A 13,042-nucleotide genomic window follows, 5' to 3' on the forward strand; every position below is an offset into this window, starting at 1 on the left:
GGGGGGGGGGGGGGGACACATAAAAGTTCTAAGAGAAGAATCCCTTTATTCACAGATGACATGACTGTGTATGAAGAAAATTCTAAGAAACATATAAAACCAGAAAAACTAATAAGTAAACTAGTAAAATTTAAGTACAAGGTCAATATACAAATATGAAGTATTTCTGTAAGCTAGCAGCAAACAATTTCAACATAAAATTAAAACAATTTCATTAACAGCAGCATCAATACAGAGATTTGAACAAAAAATGCAATAGACCTCTACAATGAAAGCTACAAAACACTGCTGAGAAGAAAACCTAATTACATAGATAACAATCATATTCCTGGATTGGCAAACTCAACATAATTAAGATGATCATTTTCTCAAAATTGATCTATAGATTGAACTCAATACCAAAATCCCAGCAAGCATTTTTTCTAGAAATTGACAACCTGATTTTAAAAACGTATATGGAAATGCGAAGGACCTACAACAGCCAAAAGAAATTCTGAAGAAAAAGTTGGAGAAAGTGTATCACCTACTTCAAGACTTAATATAAAACTGTAATTACCCAGACAGTGTAGTACCGGCATAGGAAATACAAATCATTGAAACAAAACTGAGTCCCAAAACAAAACATAGCCAATGATCTCCCACAAAGGCACCAAGGCCACCTAGAAAAGGAAGTCTTTCCAACAAATGCAGCTAGAACAACTAAATAACAGTACATAAAAAAAAGAATAAACTTCAAGTGAACCTCAAGTCCTACCTCATCCCACACACCAACACTATTTCAAGATGAATCAGATTTAAATGCACAAGTAAAACTGTAAAACTTCTTAAAAAAAAGACATAGGAGAATATTTCTGTGCCCTTGGGGGAAAGTAAAGATTTCTTAAATAGGACCCAAAAGGCTATAAACATTAAAAAAAAAATTTTTTTAATATACTGGACATCATCAAAAGGTAACACTTCCAGGCCAGGTGCAATAGCTCACACCTGTAATCCCAGCACTTTGGGAGGCCAAGGCAGGTGGATCACTTGAGGTCAGGAGTTTGAGACCAGCCTGGCCAACATGGTGAGACCCAATCTCAAAACACAAAAATTAGCCAGGTGTGGTGGAACCTAAATGTAGTCCCAGCTACCCAGGAGGCTGAGGCACAAAAATTGCTTAAACCTAGGAAGCAGAGGTTGCAGTGAGCCAAGATCACGCCACTGCACTCCACCCTGGGTGACAGAAAAAGATTCTGTCTCCAAAAAAAAAAAAAAAAAAAAAAAGTTACCACGTCTGCTTATCAAAAGACCAGCCACAGACTGGGAGAAAATATTCTTAATACATATATGACAAAAGACTTGCCACCAGAATACACCAAGAGCTCCTACATGTCAAAAATAGAAAGACAATCCAATCTTTAGAAATGTGCAAAAGAGTTGAACAATCGCAGCACAAAAGTATACAAATGGTCAATAAGCTCATGAAAAGGTAAGCAACATGAGTCCTCAAGAAATGCAAATTAAAACCATAATCAGATAGCATTTCACACCTACTTGGGCAATTAAAATTAAAAAGACTTACAATACTAAATGTTGACAAGGATGTGGGGCAACTCTCACACACTGCTGAGTATATACACAATGACACAACCACTCCAGTACACTGTTTTGCAATTTCTTACGAAGTCAGATTTCTATCTGCCATATCAGTCAGCAATTTCACTCCTGGTATTTACCCAAAAGAAATTAAACCCTATATCCCCACAGAAATACTTTTATATAAAAATTTCATACTGCCTTCATTCATAATAACCAAAACCTGAAAACAAACTAGGTGTCCACCAAAGGAGAATTACATATTCATATAATTCATATAATGGAATCCTACTCAACAATTTAAAAAAAAGAATTGGCAGGGCGCAGTGGCTCATGCCTGTAATCCCAGCACTTTGGGAGGCCAAGGCAGGTGGATCACCTGAAGTCAGGAGTTCATGACCAGCCTGATCAACATGGTGAAACATCGTCACTACCAAATACAAAAAATTAGCCAAGTATGTTGGCTCATGCCTGTAATCCCAGCACTCTGAGGGCGAATCACCTGAGGTTGGGAGTTCGAGACCAGCCTGACCAACATGGAGAAACGCTGCCTCTATTAAAAATACAAAATTAGCCAGGCATGGTAGTGCATGCCAGTAGTCCCAGCTACTTGGGAGGCTGAGGCAAGAGAATCACTGGAACTTGGGAGGCAGAGGTTGCAGTGAGCTCAGATTACACCATTGGACTCCAGCTTGGGCAACAAGAGCAAAACTCCATCTCAAAAACAAAAATCGGCACATGCACCAACATGGATGAATCTCAAAAATATGAAAAAGAAACAAATGAGCACATATTATTCCTTTTACGTGAACTCTGAAAACAAGCAAAAGTAATCTATAGTGCTAGAAATCACACATGTAGTTGCTGGGGGTGGCGGGGGCAGTATTATGAGATAACACAAGGGAACTGTATGGGGTGAGGAAAATGTTCTACACTTTCACTGGGGTTTTAGTTAAACCCAGGATAGGGACAGGTCTATACATTTATCAAACTGATTGTTTTTTATTTTTAAAAATATTTATAAAATATAAAATATAAGAATAGCTCCTCCTGCTCACTTCTGGTATCCATTTGCATGAAATATCTTTTTCCACTCCTTTACCTTAAGTTTATGTGAGGCCTTGTGTGGCAGCTGAATCTCTTGAAGACAGCAGATACTTGGTGGATAAGTTCTTATCCATTCTACTATTCTGTATCTCTAAAGTGGAGCATGTAGGCTATTTACATTCAATATTAGTATTGAGATTTGAGGTACTATTCTATTTATCGTGCTACTTGTTTGCCTGAATACCTTGGTTTTTTTAATATCTTGGCTTTTCTTTTCTTCATTATGTTATTGTTTTATGGGTCCTATGTGATTTATGCTTTAAGGAGATTCAATTTTGGTATATTTTGAGAATCTGTTTCAAGATTTAGAGGTCCTTTTAGCCATTCTGAAGTGCTGGCTTGGTAGTGGCGAATTCTCTCAGCACGTATTTGTGTGAAAAAGACTATCTTTCCTTCATTTACACAGCTTTGTTTCTCTGGATATAAAATTCTTGGCTAATAACTGTTTTGTTTAAGGAGGCTAAACATAAGGCCCCAATCCCTTCTAGCTTGTACAGTTTCTGCTGAGAAATCTGTTACTCTAATAGTTTTTCCTTTATAGGTTACCTGAGGCTTTTGTCTCACAGCTAAGATTCTTTCCTTCATCATGACTTCAAATAACCTGACTATGTGCCTAGGTGATGATCTTTTTGTGATGAATTTTCCAGGTGCTCTTTGAGCTTCTTATATTTGGATGTCTAGATCTCCAGCAAGGCCGGGGAAGTTTTCCTCAATTACTTCCTCAAATATATGTTTTCCAAACTTTTAGATTCCTCTTCTTCCTTGGGAACACCAATTATTCTTAGGTTTGGTCATTTAACAAACTTATTGGAAGCTTTGTTCGTTTTTTTTGAATTATTTTTTCTTTGCGTTTGTCAGATTGGGCTAATTCAAAAGCCATGTCTTTGAACTCTGAAATTCTTTCATCTACTTTTTCAATCATATTTCTGAGACTTTCCAGCGCATTTTGCATTTCTCTAAGTGTGTCCTTGATTTTCAGAATTGTGACTATTTTTTATTTAGGCTATTTCACCGGAAATTTTTCCATTCATATCCTGTATATATTTTTTAATTTTAAGTTGGACTTCACCTTTCTCTGGTGGCTCCTTGATTGGCTTAATCAACCTTCTGAATTCTGTATCTGGCAATTCAGAGATTTTGTCTTGGTTTAGATCCACTGGTTATAAGCTAATGTGACCTTTTCAGGGTGTTAAAGAACCCTGTTTTGCAATATTACTCCAGCTGGTTTTCTGATTCCTTCTCATTTGGGTAGACTATGTAAGAGGGAAGATCTGGGACTCAAGGGCTGCTGTTCAGATTCTTTTGTCCCACAGGGGTGCTCCCTTGATGTGTGCTCTCCCCTGTACCCTAGGGATAGGGCTCTGGAGAGCCAAACTGCAGTGATTGTTATTTATCTTCGGATCTAGCCACCCAGTGGAGATACCAGGCTCCAGGCTGGTACTGGGGTACGTCTGCAAAGAGTCCTGCCATGTGATCTGTCTCCAGGTCTCTCAGCTGTGGATACCAGCATTTACTCTAGTGGAGGTAGCAGGGGTGTGAAGTAGACTCTGTGAAAAGTCCCTGGTTATATTTTTGTTAAGTGTGCTGGTCTTGTGTTGGTTGGCCTCCAGCCAGGAGCTGGTACTTTCAAGAGCACATTAGCTGCAGTTGTATAAAACTGAATTTTTTTTTTTTTCTTGAGATGGAGACTTGCTCTGCTACCCAGGCTGGAGTACAGTGGCAGGCTCTCAGTTCACTGCAGCCTCTGCTTCCTGGTCACAAGCGATTCTCCTGCCTCAGCCTCCAGAGTAGCTGGGATTACAGGCATGTGCCACTGAGCTCAGCTAATTTTTGTCAGGGATAGGGTTTTACCATGTTGGCCAGGCTGGTCTCAAACTCCTGACCTCAGGTGATCTACCTGCCTCAGCCTCCAAAAGTGCTGGGATTAAAGGCGTGAGCCACTGTGCCCAAAAGTGAATTTTTTAACTGAAGATCTAGGCATATCGTTATATGTTAATTTCAATAAAAACAAAAAGCATCTTCTTATTCATAGACTGGTCTCACCTCATTATTTAAACTGTATTTCATATACACATTATGTTGAAGATGAGGTTCAGGACCAGTGAAGTTTTAGCTAACAGGTTAAACATAGGCTCTTACCTTGCAAATCCTTGGGGCAATTCTCCAAGGCCATAGAGTGGGTAAAGGTATGGGCTTTTGCCATATCTTGCCAAAGACTCACTGTAAAGTTTAATTCTATTAATGGTTTCACAACATGGTTGATCTAAGTAGCTGGAGAAAAGGAAATGAATAATATTAGAAAAGGGTTTAGTTTTCATTCATGACGTTCAATTTAAATTATTTTTTGATGTGATTTCAATCCACTACTTTTTTTTTTTTTTCCTCAGACAGGGTCTCACTCTCTCACTCTGTCCCGTGGACTCGAGTCTGGAGTGCAGTGGAGTGGTGTGACCTCAGTTCACTGCAACCTCTACCTCCCAGGCTCAGGCGATTCTTCTGCCTCAGCCTCCCAAGTAGCTAGACTTACAGATGCACACCACTACTGCCCAGCTAATTTTTGTATTTTTAGTAGAGAGGGGGTTTCACCATGTTGGCCAGCTGGTATTGAACTCCTGACCTCAAATGATCCACCTATCTCAGCCTTCCAAAGTGCTGGGATTATAGGCATTAGCCACCGCACCTGGCCCACCACCTTCATATTTCACTTAAAAGGCCCCAACACTAATTTCAACTAGAACATGTTCTTTTGTAGTGTAAAATGGCTATACATTTGTTTTGTCAGAATTTCCACTTGAAAGAATTGGGAAATTTAGTGAGAAATTCAAGAAAAATACAAATCTAAAAACCAAAATACTTACTCATCAGTTCTGTAAAGTGCAAGAGCATGACCTGTAAAATCTATAACATCTTGGCCCAAATCAAATTTCTTATACACCTCTCGCATTGTGGTCTTCATAGGATCAATGCCTTCAAAAGTTCTCGGATCTTTTTCATCGAAGTTGGCAACATACACTAGGAATTTCCTGAAGCGACGTTTTTCAAACAGTCCCATTAAACCTAAATAAAATATTTTTCAAAATGCCCACACTTACAATCAGACATTGAGAAAAACAAAGTATGAGAGGAAAGTTTAAACGTGCAATGCTATCCACTGAAGAACACAGGATGCAATTATTTTTTTTTTTGGAGGCCAAGTCTCCCTCTGTCGCCCAGGCTGGAGTGCAGTGACGCGATCTCAGCTCACCGCAACCTCCACCTCCCAGGTTCAAGTGACTCTCCTGCCTCAGCCTCCCAAGTAGCTGGGATTACAGGCGCCTACCACCACACCCAGCTAAGTTTTGTATTTTTAGTAGAGACGGAGTTTCACCATGTTAGACTGGTAGGAATCTCATGACCTCAGATGATCTGACTGCCTTGGCCTCCCAAAGTGCTGGGACTACAGGCGTGAGCCACTATGCCCGGCCAAATGTAGGACGCGATTTAAGATAAGGCAGTTTGGACAACATGGCTTCCAGCTTCACAACACTTCAAAATAAACTGACACGATTACAACAGGTCACTTATGAAGTCTTCAATTTTACCATACAATTACAAGTAATTAAAACTAGTACTTAACTGAATGAAAAATGTCAAATTATGTCTCTTACTAGGTACAAGGTGTATGTGACCCTGAACAAGTATCCATGAAGACATCCATCTGAAGAGTCTTCCTTTGACAACTCTGATCTATACTCAGCCAATTGCATCAATTCTGAATGTTCTTCCTTTTCTGCCACTGTTTTAAGATACAGTTGGGCATTTAATGATAACAGCTTAAGATACCAAGAACAAATTGACCTCAATGAAATTCAGATGATGCTGCTGCTGCTAGTCACTTACTTTACTGAAGTCCTATATAAGCAGCCAATTCACTACATTTTACACTAAAAAACAGATGAAGAAGCTACAAACTACCATTTTATAAATCCTCAGCTTTTACTATTAGGCTGTATATCAACTAATCATGGATGGTAGAAAGACAAATAGCCAATGAAAAAGAAAATTTTTTGGTTTTACCTCCCTTTGCCCCCCTTTCCTAAGTTAAACAGCTATTTTTAAAATACAACCACAGTTTTAAAAGCAAACTCTCGCCAGGTGCAGTGGCTCACGCTTATAATTCCAGCACTTTGGGAAGCTGAGGGGGGGGGGAATCACAAGGTCAGGAGTTCGAGACCAGCCTAACCAACATGGTGAAACCTTGTCTCTACTAAAAATACAAAAATTCCCCCACTGCTAAATTTGACTGGCTAAATAAATAAAATACAAAAATTAGCCAGGCGTAGTGGTACATGCCTGTAATCCCAGCTACTCAGGAGGCTGAGGCAGGAGACTCGTTTGAACCCAGGAGGCAGAGGTTGCAGTGAGCTGAGATAGTGCAACTGCGCTCCAGCCTGGGTGATAGAGCAAGACTCCATCTTAAAACAAACATCTAAGTGTCTTTAAGTGGGTTTTCTAAATGTGAATTGTGCTTTGCCACTGGACTAGAAGAAAGGAAAAAAGAAAAACAAACAACAACAACAAAAAACTTTAAAACATTTCTATTGACTGCTTAATGTTTTCATAGATTTAGTATTCATCCAAGATCATTTTCCAACCAACAAAACTGAAAATTAAAACTTTGAGGGGCCAGGCATGGTGGCTCAGGTAGGAAGATCGCTGGAGCCTAGGAGATCAAGGCCACAGTGAGTCATGAGCGTGCCACTGCACTCCATCCAGAGCGACAGAATGAGGCCCTGTTTAAAAAAAAAATAAATGCATAAAATTTTAAATGTTCTTGGGCCAGGCATGATGACTCACGCCTATAATCCCAGCACTTTGGGAGGCCAAGGTGGCCAAATCGCTTAAGGCCAGGAGTTTAAGACCAGCCTGGCAAACATGGAGAAACCCCTTCTCTACTAAAAGATACAAAAATTATGACTGGGCATGGTGGCTCATGCCTGTAATCCCAGAACTTTGGAAGGCCAAGGCGAGCGGACCACCTGAGGTTGGGAGTTTGAGACCAGCCTGATCAACATAGAAAAACCAGTCTCTACTAAAAATGCAAAATTAGTCAGGCATGGTGGTGCATGCCTATAATCTCAGCTACTCAGGAGGCTGAGGCAGGAGAATCACTTGAACCCAAGAGGCGGAGGTTGCAGTGAACCGAGATTGCACCATTGCACTCCAGCCCGGGCAACAAGAGCCAAAATCCGTCTCAAAAAAAAAAAAAAAAAAAATAAGCCAGGTGTGGTGGCATGCACCTGTAATCACAGCTACTCAGGGGCTGAGGCAGAATTGCTTGAACCTAGAAGGCAGAGGTTTCAACGAGCCAAAATTGTGTCACTGCACTCTAGCCTGGGCTACAACAAAAAAAAGTTAACAGTCCTGTTGACACTGAATGAGCAGAAAACATTTGGGATACTGTCTCTAGTCTAGCTGCCGTATTACATACAGGATCTTGACTCACCAGAGAATTTCCAAACAGTAGCCAAGAGATCTAGATAGCATATTACATGAGAAAGGAGACTAAAGTATTTAGTATGGAAAAAAAAATTAGAATTAGGAGGTATGTAATAATTGTTAAAATATCTAAAAAGCAATGTATCAATAGTTTTATATACTATAGGAAAATAGTACTTCTCATGGTTAAGAGTGTGGGATTCTAAAGTGAAACAGACCTGGCTTCAAACCCCTTACTAGCTATACTACTTTGTGCTGTCCTTTTATACCTCAGCTTTCCCATCTGTAAAATTCAAAGTAATAATAACAGCACCTGCATCTCACGGGGTTGCAGTGAAAACTATATAAAGTTAGATAATACACATAAAATACTTAACACATATATGCCTAGAACATAAATGCTCAAAAAACTGTGAGTCTCTGTTAAAATTATAAAACTTGTTCTTACCCACTCATCCCTTGAACTTTGCCACCTCTCCACCTTTCCTTATCCCATTCCTTCATTCTGCCTAGAATTTTCTTGCTAGCAACTCAAGACTTCAAAATCCTTTCCATTATTATAAAGAGATGCAGACAAGGTAGTGATTTGGTCAAAATGCATAAAACTGTTTACTAAAACAAGTGAATTCTACTATACATAAACTATACCTCAATAAACCTAATCTTATAAAGACATACATAAACATATGTGCTTACTTTTCAAAAGGAGAAGGAGGTTAAACCAGAATATGTTTACCTAACAGGTCAGAAAGAATTGACGTAGAAAAGACAGAATGAGATGCAGTGGCTCACGCCTATAATCCCAGCACTCAGGGGAGGCCAAGACAGGCGGATCACCTGAGGTCAGGAGTTCAAGACCAGCCTGACCAACATGTAGAAACCCCATCTCTACTAAAAATACACACTTAGCCGGGCATGGTGGTGCATGCCTGTAAACCCAGCTACTCGGGAGGCTGAGGCAGGAAAATCACTTGAACCCAGGAGGCAGGGGTTGTGGTGAGCCAAGATCACGCCACTGCACTCCAGCCTGGGCGACAACAGCAAAACTCTAACTCCGAAAAAAAAAAAAGAATGAGACCAAGACTCTAAATATACCGTTTAACTTTCAAGCTGCATAAATGTTTTATGTATCTGAAAAAATTAGAGAAAATAAAACTGCCAAAAGATAATTTCTATTAGATGAAGGAGGTAACTGGAGCTTTATTATATATAAGAGCTCCAAGAAAGAATAAAAATGTACAAGAACTCACAACCTCTGTCAAAAAAAATTCTATTTTTTATTTTTTATCTAAAAAAACTTTTGAGAAGGGGTCTCCTCTGTCACCCAGGTTGGAAGGCAGTGGCATGATCACAGCTCACTGCAGCTTTGACTTCCTGGACTCAAACAATCCTCCTGCCTCAGCCTCCACAATACCTGGGACTATAGCACGTGCCACCACATCTGGCTAATTTTCTTATTTTTTTGTAGAGACAGGGGCTTGCTATGTTGTCCAGGCTGGTCTTCAACTCCTAGCCTAAAGCAATCCTCCTACCATGGCCTCCCAAAGCACTGAGATTACAAGCGTGAGCCACTCCATGCCACCGTTAAAAAGGATTCTATTCAAACTCAAACTCCTACTTTTATGAAAATACTTATTTGGATTAAACTTTCATAGTCATTTAAAAGATTTAAAATAATTTCGAACCAATGATCACACAACTACCTACCTCCAAATGAATGAGAAACTGTTCCTTCCCTTACCCAATTGTCAATCCTAACCTAGCCATGATTCTAGGTGGTATTTTTTACTTTGTGGCTTTAGTGTCATTAATGTTTTATACCCAATATTCTCTCCCTAATCAGAAGTAAATAAATGGAGATAGTGGAAATTGCCAAATTAATTCAAATTAGGTTTATAGATGAGAACACTTTTCAGCACCAACGCCAAAATAATTATGAGAGAACTTATGAGTACTTTTCCTGTTCTCTCAGTCCATAGCTTTCCCTCTTCTAAATTCCTAGAGCCCTCGCCTAGCCTTAGTTATACTAATTTATCCTTCCCCAAACTGCTCCATACAAGGACTAAAACATCTTGAAGGACAAAAAGGTCTTTTCTAGGGTGTTTGCTATTTAAGAGAGACACTAAAAAAGGAAATATTAACCAGAAATCTTTGGTGGCAACAGAGGACATAATGTCAGGAAGAGAACAAAATCACTCCAAGGCCGGGTGCGGTGGCTCATGCCTGTAATCCCATAACTTTGGGAGGATGAGGCAGGCGGATCATCTGAGGTCAGGAGATCAAGACTGTCCTGGTCAACATGGTGAAATCCCATCCGACTAGAAATACAAAAATTAGCCAGGTGTGGTTCAGGAGGCTGAGGCAGGAAAATCACTTGAACTTGGGAGGCAGAGGTTGCAGTGAGCCAAGATCACGCCACTGCACTCCAGCCTAGGTGACAGAGCGAGACTCCGTCTCAAAAAAATTAAAAAAAAAAAAAATCACTTCAAACTCACTAAGAATTCCAAAAATCAAACATACTGGGGATCATTAACAAGACCAAACAGAAGATAAGCATCATCAGGATGAGTACTCCTCCTGTTGGCATGTTGGGTAATGTACTGTAGGGCAAGGTTAGTAACATCATTAAGCACTGGGGCTCTGGAGCAACACTACCAGGGTTTCAATCCCAACCCAGCTACTTATTCCAGCTACTTATTACCAATGCAATTTTAGGCCTGAGTTTCATCACCTATGAAATGGAAACCCTATCTCATAGAGAGGTTTCAAAAGTCAAATAAGAAGATGATATGGAGTGTTCAGTACAGAGCCTTCAGACCCAAGAAATACTCAACAAAAAGCATAGCTATTATGAATTACTATGAAAAGAACACTATTAATCCTAGATAGGCTCAGATCTACCAGCCACAAGCTACATGGTCTACAGACGATCATTTGAACTCTAAGCTTCAAATGGGTAGGAATTTTTGAACATTTTGTTCACTGATGTATTCCCAACTGCCTAGAACAGTGTCTGGCACATGACAGACATTCAATAAATATTTGTTGACTAGGTCCTAAGACACTTTTCCAGTATAAAATCTCATGGTGAGAAAATAAAACTACTTACTAGATGCCAGGGCTTCTGCTTCAGTGGAAGGAACCTTGTAGATTTTTCCACCCTTATAGACAAAGCTTCCTTCAGTCACTTTAAAATCCAGATAGCGAGTTACCTCTGTATAAAGCAGCATCTTAACCAGCTGACCTGAAAAGTCATATAATTAAAACTATAACTTGTCTATAAACTATAAAGAACATTTACTATTACTAACAGCTTCTCAAATTTTTCCCAACAATGTTCAATAACTCCAATGAAATAATCATTTTTTTGAGACAGAGTGTCCCTCTGTTGCCCAGGCTACTGTGCAGCAGTGCTACCACAAGCTCACTGCAACCTCAGCCTTCTGGGCTCATGCAATCCTCCGGCCTGACACTCCCAAGTACCTGGCACCACCACACCTGGCTAATTTTTTTTTTTTTTTTGGTACTGTTTTGTAGAGATTGGGCCTTGCCATGTTGCCCTGGCTGACCTCAAACTCCTGAGCTCAAACAATCCACCCACCTTGGCCTCCCAAAATGCTGGGATTACAGGCATGAGCCACTGCGCCTGGCCCAAATTAATCTCCAAAGCTGTATTTTAAATGGGACAACCAAAATTCATACTTATCACACTGCACATTACAAGTTTTAGTTGTTTTCTTCCTACTAAAGGTGGAATACATAGGTTTATTCTTTTTTTTTTTTTTTTTTTTTTTAGTCTGGCTCTGTTGCCCAGGCTGGAGTGCAGTGGCATAATCTTGGCTCACTGCAAACCGCCTCCCAGGTTCAAGCGATTCTCCTGCCTCAGCCTCCTGAGTAGCTGGGATTACAGGTGCACACCACTACACCCAGCTAATTTTTATGCTTTTAATAGAGATGGGGTTTTACCATGTTGGTCAGGCTGGTCTCGGACACCTGACCTCACAATCCACCCGCCTTGGCCTCCCCAAAGTGCTGGGATTACAGGCGTGAGCCATGACGCCCAGCCCGGTTTTTTCTTAATGTTACAACTTAAAGGTTAATAATTCTATCAACTTTGTTTTGCAAAAGCCATAAAAAATGTATTAGAGGTATGAGGTTCAGAATTAGAGTATTATTGGCCAGACACATGTGGCTCATACCTGTAATCCCAGCACTTTGGGATGCCAAGAAGGGAAGACTGTTTGAGCCCAAGAGTCCAAGACCAACCCACACAACACAGTGAGACCTCATCTCTACCATAACACAAAAAAAAATTAGCCAGGTGTGGTGGGACACCCAGTTAATCAGGACACTGAAGTGAGAGGATCGCTTGAGCCTAGGAGGTCAAGGCTGCAGTGAGCTATGATTGTATCATGACACTCCAGCCTGAGTAACACAGTGCAACTCCTGTGTCTAAAATTAAAATAATAAAAACAAACAAACGAATATAAACTTAAGAAAGAAAAAAGGGTAGTAGATGCTTTATTTCATATGACACAAACAGACCTATAACCAAAAATTTATTTCTTCAATGTCATCTCAGAAAAAAGTACTAATATTACAGCAATTTAAAAAAATACTTAGCCTGTAATCCCAGCACTTTGGGAGGTTGAGGCGGGTACATCACTTGAGGTCAGGAGTCGGAGACCAGCCTGGCCGACATGGTAAAACCCCATCTCTACTGAAAGTACAAAAATTAGGGCCGGGCGCGGTGGCTCAAGCCTGTAATCCCCGCACTTTGGGAGGCCGAGGCGGGTGGATCACGAGGTCAAGAGATTGAGACCATCCTGGTCAACATGGTGAAACCCCGTCTCTACTAAAAATACAAAAAATTAGCTGGGCA

General features: G+C 40.2%; 1 protein-coding gene across 1 annotated transcript in view; it reads right to left on the reverse strand.

Moving 5' to 3' along the window:
* GDI2 (GDP dissociation inhibitor 2) overlaps positions 1 to 13,042 on the reverse strand; it is a 46,410-nt gene that overhangs the window by 14,350 nt on the left and 19,018 nt on the right. Inside the window, exons 3-5 of the mRNA XM_037732992.1 lie at positions 11,270 to 11,419; positions 5,541 to 5,739; positions 4,822 to 4,953 (exon numbers count right to left, since the gene is read on the reverse strand). Coding sequence (XP_037588920.1) covers positions 4,822 to 4,953; positions 5,541 to 5,739; positions 11,270 to 11,419 — 481 coding nt within the window. The remainder of the gene's footprint in view (positions 1 to 4,821; positions 4,954 to 5,540; positions 5,740 to 11,269; positions 11,420 to 13,042) is intronic.

This window comes from Cebus imitator, unplaced genomic scaffold, assembly GCF_001604975.1.
Source record: "Cebus imitator isolate Cc_AM_T3 unplaced genomic scaffold, Cebus_imitator-1.0 Scaffold487, whole genome shotgun sequence".
In the NCBI taxonomy this organism is placed as follows: Eukaryota; Metazoa; Chordata; class Mammalia; order Primates; family Cebidae; genus Cebus; species Cebus imitator.